The 22908-nt window shown below is 41.7% G+C and overlaps 1 protein-coding gene across 7 annotated transcripts in view; it reads right to left on the bottom strand.

Annotated features, from left to right (window-relative positions):
• Positions 1 to 22908, bottom strand: part of LOC136831541 (transcriptional activator Myb-like) — a 74835-nt gene that overhangs the window by 33481 nt on the left and 18446 nt on the right. For all 7 annotated transcript variants that reach the window (XM_067092123.1, XM_067092121.1, XM_067092116.1 and 4 more), the window contains exons 2-3: positions 19646 to 19802; positions 18713 to 18856 (exon numbers count right to left, since the gene is read on the bottom strand). In XM_067092123.1, the coding sequence (XP_066948224.1) occupies positions 18713 to 18856; positions 19646 to 19802 (301 nt within the window). The remainder of the gene's footprint in view (positions 1 to 18712; positions 18857 to 19645; positions 19803 to 22908) is intronic.

Here is a 22908-nt window from a genome sequence, read left to right as displayed (position 1 = left end):
CCCCCGAAGTAAAGCGGTGGGTGAGTCATACGGCCTTGATATTTAAGACCTCGAACCAACAACTTGGTTTCAGGTTCTGTGGTCTCACCAGATTTGATTGTGCCACCATTTCTCGTTGTCCTCAAAGGTAATACCTAATATATATAAGATTCAAGTTCCTTTTGAAATACAATTTCACCATAGCTTCCATTTGACTGCTGATCTAAATAACTAATATTAGACATTCACTTTCTGCTTCTGCTTTTCCAGAATTCAATAAACCTTATTTCGTGGCAAAAAGAAAAAAAACCCTGCTTATTCTTATTTTTGTTGCTTTCTTCAGGATTGGCCAAAGAGGGTCGTCTGGTTACCCATCCAATTGGTGTTAGCTATAAATAAATAATCAGTGACACATCAAAGCCTCCAGCTCAGCTTCAGTTGAAGGTTACATCACTTGAAAACAGAAGGAAATTCCGTTAGGTATTAAACGTCCCCTTGCAAAACACATGCAGGGCTCTCTCTCTCTTTCTCTCTCTCTCTGTCCACTACATGTGACTGGTTTTCGAAGAGAAAGAAAATATAATCCGACCCCAATACACTTTTGGAGAGAGAGAGAGAGAGAGAGAGAGAGAGAGAGAGAGAGAGAGAGAGAGAGAGAGAGAGAGAATATATCCCGGTCACTTGCACAATCAAGGCACAATATATGTGAATGGTTTCAAAAAAAATATTACCCGACCCCAATATACTTTTGGGAGGAGAGAGAGAGAGAGAGAGAGAGAGAGAGAGAGAGAGAGAGAGAGAGAGAGAGAGAGAGAGAGAGAATACATCCCGGTCACTTGCACAATCAAGGCACAATATAAACAACCTATTCACATCTCTGAGCCCTTCACCCTTCTTCCAGCCCAGGAGACAAAAATCTCCCTCCCACCTAAACCCTTTTTGCCGTCCCCTCTTGGGGCGTTCGTTCCAAGACCTATATACATATATACATACTCCCTTCCAGGGAACTTCGTGGGCAGGGAAAAGGGACACAAGGAAGATATATTGCCGAATTAATCGTCATACATATGAGAGAGAGAGAGAGAGAGAGAGAGAGAGAGAGAGAGAGAGAGAGAGAGAGAGAGAGAGGAAGGTATACTGCCGAATTAGTCACACGAGAGAGAGAGAGAGAGAGAGAGAGGAAGGTATACTGCCGAATTAGTCACGAGAGAGAGAGAGAGAGAGAGAGGATATACTGCCGAATTTGTAGTCATACATGAGAGAGAGAGAGAGAGAGAGAGAGAGAGAGAGAGAGAGAGAGAGAGAGAGAGGAAGGTATACTGCCGAATTAGTCACACGAGAGAGAGAGAGAGAGAGAGAGAGAGAGAGAGAGAGAGAGAGAGAGAGAGAGAGAAGATATACTGCCGAATTAGTAGTCATACATGAGAGAGAGAGAGAGAGAGAGAGAGAGAGAGAGAGAGAGAGAGAGAGAGAGAGAGAGAGAGAATATACTGCCAAATTAGTAGTCATAAATGAGAGAGAGAGAGAGAGAGAGAGAGAGAGAGGGGAAACAACACGCGTGGATTTTAAACAGAGGGACAAAAGCATGATTACAATGGAAGAGCTAGAACAAAAATATTCGTACCGTACGACACCCGATTAAGCTGTTTCTCTCTCTCTCTCTCTCTGTTTCCCAGAAACATCCCCGGCTGATAATGCAGGCATGTGTCTCCTCCCCTCGTCCCATTGTATCGACGTCATTACTTCCATTATTGTTCCCCCTTTTCGCAGCATCTCTCCTGCTCCCAGCAATCAACCCCTACCCCTCCCCACCCCTTTTTATGAGACGTAACAGCAGCAGCAGGAGCAGACTCGAACTTATTACATCTGTGAGCCCGTTAAAATGACGCCAGGGGTCAGGCGGGGTGCTATTCTTCATTCAACCTGCCTCATTAGCATAGTTCGAGTATCGGATGCACCGACGGCGAATTCCCACGAGAGTGAAGTCGAAGGGGTAGTGGGTACTTGAGAAGGCCTACGTAATTTGTGTACACTTAGGTGTCACAAAATAGCCACACAACTTCACTGAGTATACATATATGTATTCAGATTACCCGTATTAGGCTTCAGTAAGAATCTGGAATCTAAAACATCCCGTCTTACTGAAGCCTAATACGAGTAATGTAAATATTTCGGTGTGTGTTAAAAGATAGCTGTTTATACTAAAAATCTGACTTTTCTAGCAGTACAGGAACCCAAACCGTGGCCTCACTGTGACAATTATAATCTTAAAAGTCCAACGCAAAAGGACAAAAGCAATATAACAATGCTATGCAAAAGTCTATCCCATCGTAATCAATCTTCCCATAGTATTTCTCCTCTCCCTACTGACCTCTCTCTCTCTCTCTCTGTCTCGCTCGCCAATTCCTGTCATCGCCGTCGAACGTGGCATAAACAAACTGACCACAATGGGCGGCGCGGATGACATATGCAACTGACAAACCCAGGGCACCATCTCATTATAGTTCCCACGAGTCGCATGCAATTGGGGTGTTCCCTTCGCAGAGAGAGAGAGAGAGAGAGAGAGAGAGAGAGAGAGAGAGAGAGAGAGAGAGAGAGATTTCGTATACATCTCACACAGGCATATCCCCCAAGGAAACTAATGCATCAATAGTTCTCCAATCAGACTACCTTTGGTAAAGCCACCGTCCTTTCCTACGCAGTTAAGAGTTTCCTGTAACCAAGGGATCTTGGTTCGTCGCCTACAGCAACAGGATGCAGCAGTGTTAAAAAGGTCACCTGATATTGCCAGGGGCTGTGGATGTCACCTAGTTTAAGATGAGAATTCATTCTCTCTCTCTCCGAAGCAATCCGAATAAGTATTTTTTTCCCCTGAATGTAAAAGGTCACCTGATATTGCCAGGAGCTATGAATGTCACCTTGTTCAGGATGAGAATTCTCTCTCTCTCTCTCTCTCCGAAACCATCCGAAGAATGTATTTTTTTTTATTATTCTTCTTCCTGATTTTCGACGGACGAAATCCGACACTTTCTTCAGAGGGACGCCGACTTGAGTCCCGTTCGTTTCTCTACCTGTCCTTTCCTTCCAAGCGATAGGGCTATAGGTTATCAATTAGAGAAGCCCTTACACGAACGGGGAGGATCCCTCGCATAATCAAAACCATGATTAACTTCACATCAGATTCCCGAAGGGCAGCAGGCTCTCCCTCTTCCCGGATGAGGTGCTACCAAAGGACGACACGTCCCTGGGCGAGAGATTTACTTACTAACATCCTGTTTAATACTCAAGCAAAGGCTAAGTCAGGAAAGGAGAGTAGGTGTTCAAAATTACAATGTTCACATTGTAATTTTCGTTTTGTGTTCTAAGGAGGCATAAAGGAATGCAAGGTTAAGATGGAAATGTAGCTTTATTAAATGCTTGCAGACTATTTTCCCTCTCTATCGCTCTCTCTCTTTATCTCTCTCCCTTTCCAAGCATCAGTCCCACAGAACGAGGCTGACTTTACTGCGCTGATGTTTAGCTGTCCATCAAAATTCTTTTCGTTGTGTCACTTATCATTCAATCCATGTTGTTCGTCGCTATCTCCATACAATTCTCTCTCTCTCTCTCTCTTTGACTTCAAAAGATACCTGTTTGGAAACATATTCCAACGATTGTATAAAAACGCACCGTACAAAATCAGACGCGGACTTCATTAATTAAAAAACGACACAAATACCGCAGCCCATATTAAACCGAATTTGTGTTGGGACATAAAAAGACAACAAAACTCAAGTTTCCCCGCCTGTAACTCAAGCCACTCAAGGAGCTCATCATCACTTTTCCTTCCATGTCCCGACTCACTCTCCATCATCTTTGTCTACACAGGCTGGCTACCCAGCCAAATGGAATGGGGAAGGGAAAGGGAGATAGAGAGAGGGAGAGGGTGAGAGAGAGAGGGGGAGGAATACATAACCCCAGCTACCTGGGAACCTCAACCTCAACCTCTCTCTCTCTCTCTCTCTCTCCATGTGGGGCTCAGCGTGACGTAAGACAACCACGTCGGATCTCCCGAGCTGACAGACAATTTACGCCCCTTAGAATGAAAGCTTCTAAGAGCGAAATTCCTATAAGATGGCGGTGGGAACAACGACCTTACGGCTTCACTTGGGGAAAACAAATCTGTGTGCTAGTACTGTTGCGTTAGAGAAAGGAAAAAATGAAAGGGGCTTGTAGAGAGAGAGAGAGAGAATGATGTCTACTTATGCCAAGGCCCACACTATAGATTTTAAGCATTTTCTCAAAACATTTTACTGCTAATTCAAATTGAAAGAAATTCCGAAGCATATCGTAAACACCAAAACTCACAAAGAATCTCACGAGGTTGTACAACCCTCTAGTCAAGGGAAAGATTAGCATCCCCCTCTCTCTCTCTCTCTTTCTCTTCCCCAACCAAAAAAAAATTCTCTCAATTTTTTTTATTACTAAGCTCCCCTCTCCCTCCTTTCATTAACCACGATGATCACTACTTACATACGAATCGAAATTTCTTAGCTGGAGATTGCTCATAATCTTTACCATAAATAAATCCAGCCAATACATTTTCCTTGCCTAATGGACCTGCTCGCTTACTTAAACACTAAATACTAAAATACTAAAAATGAGAGAGAGAGAGAGAGAGAGAGAGAGAGAGAGAGAGAGAGAGAGAGAGAGAGAGAGAGCAAGCTCCTTTCTCTTTCAATTTAAAACCATACACATATAAGGGGTGGACCCCTAGCTTGGCAGGGAGTGAAAACTTGGGGAGGGCGAAGCACTTCTCGTGTGCTTTTAAGGGCGGGCAGACTCTAAACCGGGGTCACATAAGAGCTCTTATGTGACTTGGCTAACAGAAGAAAGCTGGGAATTAATACAAGAATGAAATCAGTTACAAAGCTGATTTTCGGGTTAGATATTCCTTCTCCGTAACTTTAATTTGTTTTTTCTTTTCCGAGACTTGAGTACGGGACGTGATTCTTTCATTCGATGGGGGGACCTCTTATCTAATATCTTACGTTTACTAACCAATGTGAGGTAACGGCAATCAACAAGGGGGAAGGCCTCGACGAGGCATTAACCAGCCCAGGATGGGTGTAATTCTCGTTAATGGACACACTCACACTAACCAACATGAGGTAATGACATTCTACGAGGTCTCGACGAGGTAATACCCAGCCCAAGATAGGTGTAACCCTCGTAACAGACGCACAAAATCTCTAAACAATATGAGGTAATGACAATCTACAAGGGCGAGGGCCTCGACGAGGTAATACCCAGCCCAGGATGGCTGCAACCCTTGTAATGGACACACACACTCTCTCTCTCTCTCTCTCTCTCATAACTCCATGACCAAATGCTATATAAACTGGGCTGAAATATATTAAAAAGAATCCCAACAATGATTAAATAAGTATTTTATTAAAAAGAAACTGCAAACCATCACTCCATCAGCGACTAGCAACGGGACAAAGCATCACAACGAGTAACGGGAGGGGAAGAAGGGAGAGAAGAGGAGGGGGGAGGAGGAGGAGGAGGACCGTGGCTGCGCAGGAAATCTCTCTTGAAGGATCTTGATAGGCTCCCCGAGGAGTAAAAGGTGGAGCAGCCCCAAAGGTGATATCCCCGAGGGGATGATATCCTCGGGGATCGAATAACAGGTATCGGTATCCTTCCTTCCTTGGTATCCATGGTCTCTACCTCCTACTCCTCCTCCTCCACCTCCGCCTCCCACTATCTCGAGACAAGCCATCTCCCTCCCCTTTCCTAAGCTCTCTCCTTTACAAGGAGGTCATTTGCTCCTTCGCGCAATTAAAAAATATATTAAAACATAAAACTTCTCCCAGATGGTTGATAAACCGAAAGTTTATTGACATGTTAATCTTTTTTAAGACATCGTTCCTCTATTAGTGTGCGCTCTCTCTCTCTCTCTCTCTCTCTCTCTCTCTCTCAAGGGAAACAGAATTTGACTTACGTCAGGATCGCGTATATTTACTCTGAATTGCACGTCACGTTTATACGTTTAAGGGAATTTCATTTTACTCCTCTCTCTCTCTCTCTCCCCTAAGGGAAACAGAATTTGACTTATACCACGATCGTGGATATCTAGCCTGAATTGCACGTCACGTTTATAAGTTTAAGGGAATTTCATTTTACTCTCTCTCTCTCAAAAGACGCACTAAACTTACGCACACCCAGAATTACTTCTTCGTCAGTACCCCTCCCATCAACTTCCACACTTGCTTGCTTGTGTAAACAATGACGCAATCATCGGCGCATGGTCCCCAGCAGTGACGAGAACATTTTCCGGAGACCATGATTGGGCAAAGACCCAAACAGCGCGGAGAGGGAAGGGCATCACCACTTTCCTAAAAATAGACACCTAAGTCATCGGTAAACATCCACGGCGGCCGAGGCTTTGGCTGCAATGAGAGAGAGAGAGAGAGAGAGAGAGAGAGAGAGAGAGAGAGAGAGAGAGAGAGAGAGAGAGAGAATCGTAAAATAAAACGCCATCGAACATAGCCATGATGTGCAGTTCAGACGAAATATCTACTACTGTTCAGTAAGTCAAATTCTGTTTCCCAAAGGATGCGGAGAGAGAGAGAGAGAGAGAGAGAGAGAGAGAGAGAGAGAGAGAATGTTGTAAAATAACATCAAAACTTCCTTACACTTCATGCTGTGGTATTTAAGACAAAATATCGAAGGGTGTACAATATGTCAAATTCTGTTTCCCAAAGGATGCGGCGAGAGAGAGAGAGAGAGAGAGAGAGAGAGAGAGAGAGAGAGAGAGAGAGAGGAAAAAATGGAAAACGAGCCAGCAGCAGTCCCATCTACGGCGACCCTCTTCTCTAAGGCCCTTTGCTATCCCCAAAGCCATTTTTTTTATATTTTCTTTCTCTACTTATTGTCCTTATGTAAATAGGATGGTGCAAGCTCGCCCGCTCACTCTCTCTCTCTCTCTGCACAACTGTCTACTTTAGGTACCCCCATCGTCGTCTATATGCTATAACACTGATCTTTGCTAAGAAACCTACTCACGAAAGCTATGGTTACTACAGTTAGTGAACTTTCCACATCTTGATTCAGTGCCCATTTAAAGGTTCTAAAGTGACATACCAATCTCGATTTGATCCTTATATACGCACTTAACTGTCTCTGCTCGTTAGGCATTAAACCTACATTTCATACTTAAAACTACGCCTGTTGAATAACTCAAAGTCACCCATACATCAACGGGAAAACGAGTATTAAAACACCGCTTGTTAATCCACAAAAAGATGTCCACACGCGATAGGGACCACATGGCAGGCATTCCTCCTCCGAGGAAAAACGCGATGATACGGAATGCGTCTTCATATGATACATCGCCCTGGCGTACCGAGGTAATAGATGGCCCGCATGACGTCACTCTATATATAGGTATGGCATTCACAGTACGACACGCCCCACCCCCGGGGGAAAACCAACTCCCTGCAGAGAGCATAATATTTAGTCACCAACGCATGGAGTGAACCCGTGTTCACTCCGTGGACGGTGGTGGTTTGGTATGGGCACGATTTCTTGAAAATTCAGTATGCTGCTGAAATGGGCAGTTGATGTTATATCTGGTTGTTAAGACTCCTGTAGACCGTTGTTCAAAGTTAAAGCATCACAGCATAATTCAGAGAGAGAGAGAGAGAGAGAGAGAGAGAGAGAGAGAGAGAGAGAGAGAGAGACTGATAACAGAAAGATATAACAAAGCATAAAGTATACATGAGAAGTGGAGCTGATGGTAATGATATGGAGAGAGAGAGAGAGAGAGAGAGAGAGAGATACAAAAAGGGACTGATAACAGAATGATATAACAAAGCATAAAGTACAGAAGAGGAGTGGAGGTGATGGTAATGATATGAGAGAGAGAGAGAGAGAGAGAGAGAGAGAGAGAGAGAGAGAGAGAGAGAGAGAGAGAGAGAGACCTCCCTGGATGACAACCTACGGCCACGAGGAAGCAGCCTCCGCCCTGCCTTAAATGGTAAATATAATGGCCCTCATTTTTCTCCAGGCACCACACCTGCGTTACAGGACCAGATATTAAGACACCTACAAATTCAAGCTCCGAAGGAAGACAGAGATAAGCGAGGGCCGTATATCGAGAAACACAAATACGGTTTGCATTGTATCTTTCAATTTCCCAGTGTTCAATAAAGCTTTAAGGGCGAATTCTTAAAATACTACTGAAGGGTTTTCCGCATGGCGTTAGAAAGAGACTTTCTCGAAGAACAAAAACGCCTGTGGTATCAAACACAGAATTAAGAGAAGAAAGGAGCCAGAACAACAGAAAATCTACGAGGTAGGGAGAGGTAGAAAGGGCGACACAACATTTCTACGAGGCCGAGAGGTAGAAATGGGAGAAAAACTTCTTTGCTAAGACGTACAAGAGGTAAAGGCGAGGTAGAAAGGGTGAAACAACAACGTAAAAAGGCGAAGAGAAACAAAATAAAAGGAGCTAGAAAGCAACTAAAAGAAAAGGTAGAAAGGCCAATAAAGCCACGAAGAACGGAGGAAAGAAAGGAGAAGATGGGTAAGAAAAGGGCAAAGTGAGCTCAGGGCAGCAAGAAGGTAGGTAGAAATAGGCAATGGAAGCTGCGGAGGGAAAGGAGAGAGAGAGACCAAGATTTGAGGAAGCGGTAGAAAGGAGAGAGAGAGAGAGAGAGAGAGAGAGAGAGAGAGAGAGAGAGAGAGAGAGAGATTATCAAGACCATTCGATCCAGTCCAGTGGTTCCGAAAGGAGAGTGAAAGACTGCCCAGCCCTTCTTAAGAAAATTTTATCCCGCTCTTCCACCGGAGGGTAGCGCTGAATGGGGTCCTTCCTCTTCACCGCTGCTGGAGATAGATAGATCCCCTTACAAATGCCAGGAGGAACAAGTGGACGCAGAAGGAGGAGGAAAGGGCAAAGCAGAGAGAGAGAGAGAGAGAGAGAGAGAGAGATTAATCGCTGGGTTCCGAATAACTGAAAATTTTTGTTGATGTTATTACAAAATACTACCTATATCATCAAAGAAACGTTCGTATAACAAAATACTATAATTTAAACATTTTCATCCTGAAACATTTTTCATCCTGAGAGAGAGAGAGAGAGAGAGAGAGAGAGAGAGAGAGAGAGAGAGAGAGAGAGAGAGATTAATCGCTGGGTTCTGAAATGCTCACACACAGACAGGCAAGAGACGTAACCAAATATTTGTGTTTGGCTTAAAAATGTTATCACACTTCACAAGTTGTATCAAAGAAACGTTTATAATACTGGTTTAATTGAAACATTTTCTATCCTGAGAGAGAGAGAGAGAGAGAGAGAGAGAGAGAGAGAGAGAGAGCTCGATAACTCTACTGGTACGTTTGGTGTATGAGACTGAGAATAAATAAAGAATTTAAAATAAAAGGAAGAACTCTGTACGAGACAGACAAATAAATAACGGCAAACCTAAACGATAACAGACAAACCAAAACAGGAAGGAACGGAGACCTACCAAGAAAAGAGAGCCAGAGGGAGAACGAATGTGCGAAAAAGGACGAAAAGGAAAGTCAGAGAGAAAGGAACCGAAAGGATTCTAGTTTTCTTTTTCCTCCTTTCGTTTCTCGGGAAAGGAAAAACCATTCCTGCGTCGAAACCTGTTTCACAGCGAAGAGAAACAACAAAACAACAAAAGGGTATCCGGTCAATTGTATCCCCTCTTCGAGAGAGAGAGAGAGAGAGAGAGAGAGAGAGAGAGAGAGAGAGAGAGAGAGAGAGAGAGAGTCCAGCAATTCAAAACCTAGCTATAAAAATACAAGTGCGTTTGGAACTTTATAGGTTTCCGCTCCGCCGGCCTTCCGAATCGACAAAGGCCAATAAAAATATTTTACTGAACGGAAGAAGAACTGTGCTCTCTCTCTCTCTCTCACACATGTTTAACCCTTTTGTACACTTTCTTTCCATTATAAAGGCCTATGGAATAGACATAACTATACATTATGGCAGCAGTTAAGCACAGAGAGAGAGAGAGAGAGAGAGAGAACAGCCTTGATTAGATGTCTATGGAATTGAAATAACTATAAATTAAAATAGAAAACTAAGAACATGAGAGAGAGAGAGAGAGAGAGAGAGAGAGAGAGAGAGAGAGAGAGAGAGAGAGAGAGAGAGAGTAGCCTTAATAAAACCGGGAATGACCTCCAGAACAAATCATCCAATTAGTTCTCAAAACTCAAATACAATCGGCTAATTGGCACCTCCGATCATTTACGAGTGCGCAGCTACCAATTACCCCCCATTATCCAAACACTAAAACGTAATGCCAATTACAACGTGGTCACTGGAGAGAGAGAGAGAGAGAGAGAGAGAGAGAGAGAGAGAGAGAGAGAGAGAGAGAGAGAGAGAGAGAGAGAGAGAGTTCGTATGAATCGGTGTGGAGGAGACTCCATTAATTTTTTTCGCATTTGAATGAGCCAAAGACTCCTGCGATCCCCTCTTGCCTAGTTCAATAAAGAGGAACTCTCACTCTCTCTCTCTCTCTCTCTCTCTCTCAAGCCACGTGGTTGCTGGACAAGGAAGCAACAGGCTGGAGACATCGAAGCCTTTAGTTGCAAAGAGTATACCGTACACATATTACTAGTAAAATGAATGGTATTTTTGGAATGTCATAAAAATGTGTAATTATTGGAGATGGCGTTTAACTTTACATAATACTTTTAATTCCGATGTTGCAGATATAATATAAATAATAAATTAGCCGTCATACTTTTCTAACAGGTAGTAAAATTTCAGTATAAAACGGACTGAAATTAAAACATGCAGATTTGGCCATAACATTTTTCAGGATTTTGTATAATTAAAATGGCAATTAATTTCAACATTGTTAAATTTCCTATTAAAAACCACTGTAACAAGATGGCGTTAGAGCAAAAATAAAAAAAACTCGAAAACTATTTTAAACTATTTTAACCAAGTTCCAAAGGGGTCATCAGAGCAGCTAAAAGAAGAGAGAACATCCCCAAAAAAAAACCACTTCAGAGAAGACCGCCAACGGGTCATCAAAGAGAGAGAGAGCGCTGAAGAGGATCGAGTGTGTGTGTAAGAAAGGGGGGAGGGGGCGGATTGGGAGATAGGAAAGACCACTCTTCTTCTTCTGCAAGACTTCTTAAACATTCCTGAAGCTTCCCCTTCCTTCAATTCCTCGTAAAATTCGGGGAAGGAGCATGGAAGACTTCTTAACAGCATCCACAAACGAATGGACGGGGCCTTTTGTTCACATGAGAGAGAGAGAGAGAGAGAGAGAGAGAGAGAGAGAGAGAGAGAGAGAGAGAGAGAGAGAGAGAGAGAGAGTTTTGGTCAAGATTGACTTGGGTAAACAAGTATTGCAATTTTTTTTTTTTTTTTTTTTTTTTTTTTTTTGAGAGAGAGAGAGAGAGAGAGAGAGAGAGAGAGAGAGAGAGAGAGAGAGAGAGAGAAATTGTTAAATTGCTTAAGATTCTCTTAATCTTAGGCAATAAATTTCTAAAGCCCTAAAATATCTAAGCCAACAGCCGTTCCCCAAAGAATGGGGAAGAGAGATTCTGAAGGTAAAAATTCAATGAAAAATTTCTACCAAATCTCCTTTTCCCCACAACCATTTCCCTCATAAATCAACTGAACCCCATCTAGCTCAACCTTTCATAACCCACCAACCCCCCGCCCCCGTTTCTTCCCCTCTCACCTGTCACGCCAGGTATATAAGCCCCACTGACTCGGGAGAACAGCATGAAACAAACCCATCAACCCTCTTTTTTCAGTAGTAATCCTCGATGTGAATAGGTTGGGGGTCCTCTCTCTTTCAGCATGAATTTGGTGTTCAAACGATAGTGCATTAACAAAGGTAAACATGTAGAATATATTTAATGCCTATGTATACATATTAAAACAGCAAATTCACCTTCCAAACTTAAAAAGGAAATGATTCATCCTAGGTTACATGATCTCACAAGACCAAACTCCAAAACTATCCTGCCTGTAACTTATCAAGTAATTTATTGTACAATGTCATTATACAGAAATCAGACCCTATAGAAACTTGACTACTACTACAAAGCAATTATTTCTAAGTTACCAAATGTCATTATACAGAAATCAGAGCTTATATAAAATCGACTATTATTACAAAGTAATTATTTCTAAATTGCCAAATTTCATTATACAGAAATCAGACCCTATACAAACTCGACTATTACTACGAAGCAATTATTTCTAAGTTAACCAAATATCATTATACAGAAATCAGTGCCTTTACAAACTCTAATAACACTACAAAGCCATTAATTCTCCATTACCAAGCATTCCAACATCATTATAGAATTTCTAAAGAAACCCCATACAACCCCTGGATCCAATTACATCAGATGACCAACCGAGGGTCCCTAGCTGGAAATGAATTGTATGCAATCTATTTTTTAATTATCACTTTTAATATTCTTACTATCATTCTCAATATTAGTAGTGTCATTACCATTATTGTGATTATTTGTACTAATACTTCAGCAACTTGGTGGATGTTGCTATTGCCCACATTAGTATAATTTTATCTCGTGTATCTAGAATGTGGGTATTGCATTGTCTCTGAACCGAAAGATTATTATTATTATTTGGCTGCGTTCGTGAATTAAATTATGCCAACAATTCCGATAGACCTGGATCCTACCATCCACTTAACTACGGGTATATCATATGCAGTTATTTCTAGTTTATCTTACAAACTCATTATCAACCACTCCAGCCATCAAACATGGTGGCGATATCGTAAAACGAACGAGAGACTCCATTTAATTCTCAGACCAAGGAAGACAAAGGACGGTTGGAGCATTACATTACATGTAATCATAGATAACACTCCCTCTGTTCGAGAAGGACTAACCACGTGTTAAGGTAAGATTAGAGAGAGAGAGAGAGAGAGAGAGAGAGAGAGAGAGAGAGTCCATAATTAGACTGTGAAAACCAGTATCACGCTCCTATTTCTTGAAGACTGAAATAATATATTTTTGTCTTTTTAAGCGAGAGAGAGAGAGAGAGAGAGAGAGAGAGAGAGAGAGAGAGAGAGAGAGAGAGAGAGAGAGAGAGAGTCCATTAATTAAAGATTGTGAAAACCAGTATCACGCTATTTCCTAAAAACTGATAGTTTATTTTTGTCTTTTTAAGAGAGAGAGAGAGAGAGAGAGAGAGAGAGAGAGAGAGAGAGAGAGCATCCCTACAAAAGCCACGCCGTTGAACACATTAATTAGATACCAAGCTATAATCGATTCGCCACACGTGAAGAAGAATTACGACCTAAAGCTAAGAGAAAACTAAACCAGAATCACCTCGAGAAGCGCTATATGCCCACCTGAATACGACACGAAAGAATTCAACTTACTCCTTCCTTAAATATAGTAAAATCCACGCCATTAAATGTGTCAGCTCCGAAAAGAATCATGGCAAAAAGCGCTAGGTACCCCCAGAATTTGATCAAAACGCATGATAACGCAGGAGCGCATGCGTACAACACAGAAGACATCATCCTAACTTAATCTCAATATCTACAAGTTACTAAAAGTGCTCCTGACTTAATCTCAAGATCTACTAGTTACTAAAAGTGCTCCGGACTTAATCTCAATATCTACAAGTTAGTAAAAGTGCTCCGGACTTAATCTCAAGATCTACAACTTACCAAAAGTGCTACTGACTTAACCTCAATATCTACAAGTTACTAAAAGTGCTACTGACAATCTCAATACCTACAAGTTACTAAAAGTACTACTAACTTAATCTCAATATCTACAAGTTACTATAAGTGTTTCTGACTTAATATCAAAATCTACTAGTTACTAAAAGTGCTCCGGACTTAATTTCAGTATCTACAAGTTACTAAAAGTGCTACCGACTTAATCTCAATATCTACAAGTTACTAAAAGTGCTACCGACTTAATCTCAACATCTGCAGGTTACTAAAAGTGCTGGATACATTCAACTTTCTCAACAAGTCAAATAAGGCATATAGTACACTCGTAATTATCTAAAATACACCTACACTCGAAAGCAAAGGCACACGGAGATACCATACCCTTCTAAGACGGCAACGGGTTGGCCCAAGAGAATGGCGTAACCTTCTTATAATGATTGTCACCACAACAGGAAGCGACCTAAGACGCTGGCCGGGGCATTCCCTGATTGCCCCTAAATAACGAAGAGTGGTGGGAAGAACATTTACTACGAATGCCCTTTTTCCCGGACGTATTTAACGCGTCAATTGGGCTATGGGGGGAGGAGGGAGTAATCCTCCTCCCACTCCCTCATTTCTCTCTGTTTCTGCCTTCGTGCTCTCTCTCTCTCTCTCTCTCTCTCTCTCTCTCTCTCTCTCTCTCTCTCTCTCTCTAGCTTCTTCCTTTATCATAAGTTCCACTGAAAACAAGTCTTCATAGAAGGAACACACCACTTCTGAGATAGAGACAGAGAGACTAGAAATCAGATAAGAATCAAGGGTGCGTAAAATACGTACAAAGGAAAGTAAGGAAGTCCCTTCTATAACTTGTGAGAGAGAGAGAGAGAGAGAGAGAGAGAGAGAGAGAGAGAGAGAGAGAGAGAGAGAGAGAGAGAGAGAGAGAGACTATTAATCAGATAAAAATCAAGCGAAAGCAAAATACATACAAAGGAGAGTGAGGAAGTCTCTTATGTTAGAGAGAGAGAGAGAGAGAGAGAGAGAGAGAGAGAGAGAGAGAGAGAGAGAGAGAGAGAGAGAGAATAATCTTTACATAGACGAGAAATCTGACGAAAAATCAAGCGAAAGCAAAATACACCAAGAAAAAAAAAAAGACAGCAAGAAAGAGTCCCTTAGATAAGAAAACTTCCTTTCCCTTAAATCCATCTGATAAGCCATCCCATTCAGCCAAACCAATCTCGACAAAAATGAACTCAAAAGGAACCATAGGAATCCCATTCCTCCTCCTCCTCCTCCTACCCCCTAAGCCTAATCCGCTCCCAATCCCTTGAAAAAAAAAAATGGCCCACCCAGGCCATTACAGCATTTCTTCACACACGGTCCTATCTCTATTTCAACCTCCTTCTTCTGGGGAGAAGTGGCAAGGAACTTTGAATGTGATTCGTATGATAATAACACACTCTCTCTCTCTCTCTCTGTCGTGAAGATTTTAGATAAAATAGCAAAGTGTATAACTAGAACCTCGAATGTTCAAGCGAAGATGCAATACACTGCTATCCTAAAATAACTCTCCTTGTACTTTTAAATAACTTACTAAAATTCGTGCCTACTTATTAATTATAATAATTTCTCTATATCTGCCTTGGAGACTTTAGATAAAATAGCAAAGTATATCACTAAAACTTCGAAAGTTCAATCGAAGATGCAATACATTAGTATCCGAAAACAAATCTTGTACTTTAAATAACCTATTTAAATTTGCATCTACTTGTTCATATGCCTCCACTTTCTAATAAACGATCTCTTCTTTCTATATTTCCTATTATCTTTAATTTCTTTAAAATAAGCACCATATTCTTTGGAAGCCTGAGTTTAAATTCAACGGACCCTGCAGGCTTGTTCATTTCAATACACTTTATCTCCTGAATAATAATAATAATAATAATAATAATAATAATAATAATAAAATCTGATACTCTTATACTTCTGCCTATATGAAGTTCTTAAGTAAAAGGGTATGAATTATTCCTCCTCCCATATACAATGACCTGACAAATACGACAGACAGGCACGTAAGCTAAAATAAAAGGAGAGAGAGAGAGAGAGAGAGAGAGAGAGAGAGAGAGAGAGAGAGAGAGAGAGAGAGAGAGAGACTCATCAATAGCATGAAAACACCTTTCACATCTGCTTATCTGATGCTACTAACCAGCATCCGGTTCTAAACATAGATGCACGTTGACACAAAGCTGTCTAACCAAAATTAAAACCTGCCAAAAATGCGAGGTGATCTTACTAGCGAAGACACGTAATCCAATATCCAAGCAAAATTACATCCCATGAAAAGAAAAACTGCACTTTCCACAACCCAAAAGCGGTGGCGGCGGCGTTCCACAAATGAACTCACAATGCTTCTTCTTTTTGCAATATGGGTCCGGGATTAATGAAACACTATTCATTGCTACACTTCAACCCCTTTGCCGTAACCCTTTAACCAGGAAAGGTAAAGACACTCTACAAAACATGAAAAAAAAAGGCGAAAGGCAAAAAGGGGAAAAAAGCCTTTGTGGTGGAAGGTAATGGGGCGCATACGGGACACTTCTGTCGGCTGAATGACGACGAACTGCTAATTCTGTTGGTCGAGCGACGAACGGCTAATCCAATTAAGAAAAAGGAGAGAGAGAGAGAGAGAGAGAGAGAGAGAGAGAGAGAGAGGGTTCTTTAACATTAGGGCGTTTCATATGTCCCTTTTTTTTGTGGTGCTTTTATCTTACCGCTTTTTTTGTTGCGTTTTCCTAAACAAACACTTTTGGCATGCATTAAGCGTCCTCAAAAGAATTTACATTTGAACGGTTTTGTTATTGACATGCACGTCGATAGTAGATTTAGATGTCTTTCCCATTCAAGCTAACGAGCAGGGCTTGACAATGGTAATGTTTTATAGCAAACAATTTCTCTAGCATTAACCTTCCACGCTGCATTCATAGATGACGTTATCCCAGACCAAAGACCAAATTCTATTCAAGTGACGTCAGAGGCAGAAGGTCCAAGGTGACTTTGCAAAGGTACGAGTTTCAGTATCAGTCTCTGGCCGGTCATTCAAACTGAAGACTAGAGATAGACCTTGATTCAAACCTCAGACGTTAAACTTACGGTTCTTCATCAAACATACGAAACATAGTTTTATGCTTTAAACTATTGCTCACTGTAACTCGAGAAATAAGGATGCAATATTATACACACAATGCTAATACGCAACTGAAAGTGACTTCTTGATACATCGTAATTTAAGATGTCCAAACCGGCAATGCAACAAAAGAATCAAAGCAATCTCTGATACGAAACTCTTCTTTCTCTCTTCCATTTTTCATAACTGTAGTCTGATATCCAGCCAAATTCCTTCCACAATTCCTCGGTGCTCGAACTGGGCCACAAAACTCCTTACACACTCGGCAGGGACAGTCTCGTAAGAGGTTGGGAGAAGCGGAAGGTTGGGCTCAAGATCGTGGGAAGGTTCGCCCAAGGCGTGGGAATTTTAAGGGGGGAAAGGTCGACTCTTCAGGGCAGGGAGGAGGGGGGAGGGGGGAGGAGGAGGAGGAGGAGGAGGAGAGAAAGGAGTGAGAGGGAGGGAGTCCAAGGTGACCCTAGACCCTTCTGTGAGTGAACAAGTAACTCTACTCTTGCTTCTCCGTCGGGCGTGTTGGTCTGGCATGAATATTTCCCTCTAATTCCTGGTGAAAGGAGAGAGAGAGAGAGAGAGAGAGAGAGAGAGAGAGAGAGAGAGAGAGAGAGAGAAATTTCTCACAGTACTTGTGAGTGAGATGGACCAGGTGATATAACCTTAACCCTGGCAAATGAACATGTGAATACCTCCAAACGATGAGATAATTAACACGTTTCTGAAACCATTCTAGAACTTCGCTTTGAACAACCAAACCACAGCGAGGCTTCTCTAATGACTCAATGTGAATAAAATTACGGCGCAAAAGTAAACACAGACTATGAATATTATGACTCCTAAATTAACATATGTAACAGAAGTGTGAGGAACCCAGTCTTCTGATATTTATATACGTAATTAACCAAATAGGGGCAGTCTCTCGAAAGCTATTTTTTGGAATATAGAATTTAGGTCAAAGGCAAGCGCTGGGACCTATGAGGTCATTCAACGCTGAATAGGGAATTGACAGTAAGGTGGTCTCGAAGGCGTAACAGGAAGAAAACCTCGCAGTTGCACAGTGAAACAGTTGTTAGAGAGGGTGGAAAGTCAGCTGGAAAAAAAAAGACAATATGAACGGAGGTACAGAAACAAGAGTGAGAGTTGCAGTTAGGGGCCGAAGGGGTGCTACAAAGAACCTCAAGTAATGCCTACAGTGCACCACGTGAGACGCACTGACGGCACTAACCCGCCTACCCTCATCCCAAAACCACCAATAAATAAATATATTGGTTTTCAGCAAAATCTACTCGGAACCCTTTCGCCCACTACCATGAATCTCGACTTGTAACACGACGCACCAACCCCCTCTCTCTCTCTCTCTCTCTCCCTTTTCCGGGGCCAACCCAAAACCTATATACAAGTAAACCCAACACTCCAGGAAGGTTACCCTATGTGGTTTACCCCGACAGAGGCGCCGCCTGCCCAAAACCAATTCCCTTTTTACGACTTCTTTTTTTGCTTTTACAGTGGGGCTATCGCTCTCGTGTTAAGCAATAGGATACAACATGCTGTGTACTGACGAAAGTATTGAAATTTTACTGCCCTGACCGAGATTTTGCAATGTGTCTTGGATTTTTATAGTTTTACACTGCTCGCAAAGTTGCAATGGGTGGACAGGCTTTCCTTGTAGATATTTTTTGTACCGTTTTCACTCGGTCACTTACCAAATTCAACAACAGGAGACATTTTAAAGACAAAGACAAACTTGTTTTACTACAATAAAAGATGAATCTCAACAAAATTAAAATTTAGATACATGAAAGCTCTAAAAAATTAATACACAGTAACAGCGAGTGAGAGAAAAGTAGGATGAACTAAAGCCACGACTTACCTCTTTGGTCCAAGGGCCCTTGACAAGTTCGGGATTGACGACCTTCTGCCAACGCTGCTGGCACTGGACGTCGTTCCTGTCGGGGAAACACGCGGCGATCACCTCCCACCTCTCTCCGTGCGCCTCCACCAGACCCTTCAGCTTCTGCGGGAGACGATGCAGAAGTGGGAGAATTAATGTCAATACCTGAGGTGGTTAATTATAATAGAAGTAAACTACTACAAGTTCTGTGATTTTGTTGACCTCTGGCTGGCACGTCAAGCCCAGCACTGGGGCACTTTCGGGTAATCGAAATTACGATAGTATAAAGGGGGAGTTAGAGTGGTTGGACAGCAAGATAAGGAGAGATTCAAAAAATAAACTAGATAAAATACAAGGATCTCAAGGTAGAATAGTAAGTTAAAAAATTTCCCATTACCTTGTTACTTCTTTCGAATGAAACCATATTCTTTGGAACCTAGAATTTCAAGTCAGTGGACTCTACAGAATACAACAGAATATAGAATTTAGTCTATACGCCAAGCGCTGGGACCTATGAGGTCATTCAGCGCTGAACCGGAAACTGACAGTAAAAAGGGTTGACAGGTGTAACAGGAGGAAAGTCTCGCAGCTGCGCTATGAATCAATTGTTAGGAGAGGGTGGAAAGTAAGATGGAAGAAAGCGTATATGAACGGAGGTACAGTAAAAGGAATGAAAGGGCTTGCAGCTAGGGGCCAATGGGACGCTGCAAAGAGCCTTAAGTAATGCCTACAGTGCACCGCATGAGGTGCACTGATGGCTCTAGTCGCCCCCGCCCCCCCGCCCCAGGGGGCTATGGACTATATGGACTTGTTCCACAAGAGTTCATCTTCTGAATAATAATAATATTGAAATTCTGTTTGCAATTCGATGCTACATGTTATAACAGTATAATATATCCTCCTCTCTCTTACCTCGTCCTCCTCTTTGGTCCAGCGTCCCTTGTTGACGTGCTTCTTGATTCTGGGACCCGAAGTCGAAGACGGGTGGTCGTCGTCCACCGACGACTCGTCGATCTCGTACTCGTCGCTTAACTCTTCTTCATTGGAGCACCATTCTTCGTCCAGGTTGCTGAGGGGAAGAAGAAGAAGAAGAAGATGATGACGATGATGAAGAAATATAAGATGTCGTTAATCGCAATTTGATGACATGAGGATAAACGTTATATTGATCAGTTTTGTGATTGGAAATTCATGATTAGCAGGAATTAATCAGGAATTAATCAAGATTAGCATTTTGAAGATAAAATTCAGTTTAGTAATTGATTCAAGATTAAAATTCATGGATTTGATCTTTGATCAATATAAAAATTGAGTTTAAGACTGAAAATTCATGATCAGGATATTAAGACTGAAAATTCATGATTGGCATGGATTAAGACTGAAAATCAATATTTCATGATAAGCATGGATTTGGTCAGCATTAATTGATTATTAAGACTGAAAATTCATGATAAGCATGGATTTGGTCAGCATTAAGACTGAAAATTCATGATAAGCATGGATTTGGTCAGCATTAAGACTGAAAATTCATGATTAGCAATAACTGACCAGTACTAAAACTCAAGATTCATGACTGACAGGAATTAATTGAGGCACATTTTGGGCTATGCATGGCTGAAGATTCATTTTCATTATTGTTACTTGATTGTGCAAATGTTTATCTTTGGACTGTGAATGGGCAAACGTTTGAAACAAGTGAAATTCGTTATAAATACTGAGGACAAGATTTCATTGAACAGTTTCCCCATTGTGGAAAATTTAATAAGAATGAATGAGAGAATGGCGCATAATAAATCATACACACACAAATGGCAATATATTTCAAATAGCCCAAGGCAGTGGTGTAGGAATAGGAATACAGAATGAAGTCCAAAGGCCAATCGCAGGGACCTATGAGGCTATTCAGCGCTGAAATGGAAACTGAGAGTAGAAAGGTTTGGGTTTGAAAAGGTTTAACAAAAAGAAAACCTAGCTGTTGCGCTATGGAACAACTGTTAGGAGAGGGTAGATAGCAAGATGGAAGAAAGAAAATTTGACTGGAGTTACAGTAAAAGGAATGAAGGTGTTGCAGCTAGGGGCCGAAGGGACGCTGCAAAGAACATCAAGTAATGCCTACAGTGCACCGCGTGAGGTGCCCTTACGGCAATAACCCCTACGGGGAAGGCAATAGTGTACTATACTTCAAAATGATATTGTATTAAATTTACAGGTACCAACATCAATAACATTGCCACGAACGGACGATTTACTAATAGAAACCCAACATAACCCTAAGAAACGACTCATATTTTATCTTATTCACAAAACTGCCTTTACAATACAGATTCTACACGCAATCTTAATAACACAGCATTGCCTCAGATCTAAGCGGAAGTCTAAAGAGAAGCAGAAAAAGATGTGGGCAGAGAAGATTGATAAAGTCCTAAACTAGATATTCGTAAGGTCAACCGGAAGTTATTCATCAGACCTGCCTAAATGTCGGGAGCAAATGATGACATGTTCGATGATTGCTGTAATGTTTACAAAGACACTGACATGTAATTTATTCGAGCGAACATGATGCTGGTAGAATGGCTGAAGGAAAATCAATACTTAATCGAAATAGTTAATATAGCCCCTTTCAAACCAACTCATTAACAGTATTCCTTGACTATCTTAGTATAAGACTTAAACTGGTATTGACTTGAAACCTGCATTGAATCAGTAGACAAATTTTGGAATCCTATTCATTCAGTCCCAAGATATCTAACTATCCTGTAATACAGGGTGAACGAATGAGAAATTACTAACTGTACTCTGCCCTAAAATGGAAGACTGCAGTATCTGCAAAAATACAAAACTGAGAAAAATGGTAGATACTGCAGTTTTCCCTTGCCTTACTACTGATTTTGCAGATACTGCAAATGGGACCCCCTAAATAAAGCACTGAACAATCATTCTGAAACTGCAGTAACTTGTGTATTAGTGTTTCACGAGCTCAATAGGTGGCACATAATTTCGAAAATTTTGCAGATTTGCAGTTTTCCATTTTAGGGCAATATTGTTGCTGCATCTGTTATTTGACATTACACATACATATATACATACATACATATACACCAGACCGTGGGAGCAGACAGACACAAGAACAGACAACATACGCCTCGTCACCAGCACTTGGTGGCGGCGGAAGAATTAAAATCAATATTCCAGTCATTGTGCTGGGGGAATGGATCGAATAGCCTACGTGTATGTCAGTATACCCGTCATAAGAGCTCGCAGAGGATATGATCATTCTTGCTTCAATGCAATTGTAGTCGTTTGTAAATTTGCTTCCATTTCAAACACGACACAAATGACATTAACAGGTCACTTAAGAATTGAGAAAGCGTTTGTATAACTTGACCTAACAATGACAGGTCCTAATTTCTTGTGCGAATGCATTCAAGTTGAATTTGAATCGTAGTAAATTTGCCTACACTCACATAAAACAAATGACATTATCAGATCACTTAAGAATTAAGAAAGCGTTTGTATAACTTGACCTAAAAAACGAATTTCCTAATATTCTGCCGTGCCAATGAATTCATTCTGGAATGGAACAGCATGCAAATTTTTATAGTAGAGCAGAAATTGAAAATAACCAGAAGTGCCCATCAAAAGAACACATCATCACGCGGCTTCGTCAGCACATCGAGAGGCCTATACGTGAGAACCCTACGGAAAGACTGGCTGGCTGGGGCGCCTGGTTCGCTACAACGGGGTTGGACAGGTGGTGGGCCGCGCCTCTATAACTGCAAACACCTGGCACGGCCCATCACCCACCCACCACCCAATGCCCTCCCCCCCCCACCCCGCCACGAAGAACGACGGCAGCCTATTCTAACCCTTATGCGTGGGGGCAATTAAGATCAAATTCAACAGACCCGTGGCTCGAGGTCGCATGCGCTACTTGCAACTCTCCGCAGAATATCAATAAGGGCTAGACTTCTCTGCCGGCTGTTGCACTTCGCAATCCACCATCTCATCATGCATGACAATTACTTGCAGTAGAGACAATTGAACGATGAATGTCTCGCACAATCTTTGAATTCACAAGGATAAGTGGGTTTCGACTGATCGAAGCTTCGTGTACACTAATCTGAAAGATATGTATGGCTAAAGTATCAGTTTTTATCAACCTTTTTTTCCTAGAT

Source organism: Macrobrachium rosenbergii, chromosome 48 (genome assembly GCF_040412425.1).
Source record: "Macrobrachium rosenbergii isolate ZJJX-2024 chromosome 48, ASM4041242v1, whole genome shotgun sequence".
In the NCBI taxonomy this organism is placed as follows: domain Eukaryota; kingdom Metazoa; phylum Arthropoda; class Malacostraca; order Decapoda; family Palaemonidae; genus Macrobrachium; species Macrobrachium rosenbergii.
The sequence above is the reverse complement of the archived record's forward strand: the minus strand, read 5'-3'. Positions and strand labels throughout refer to the sequence as shown.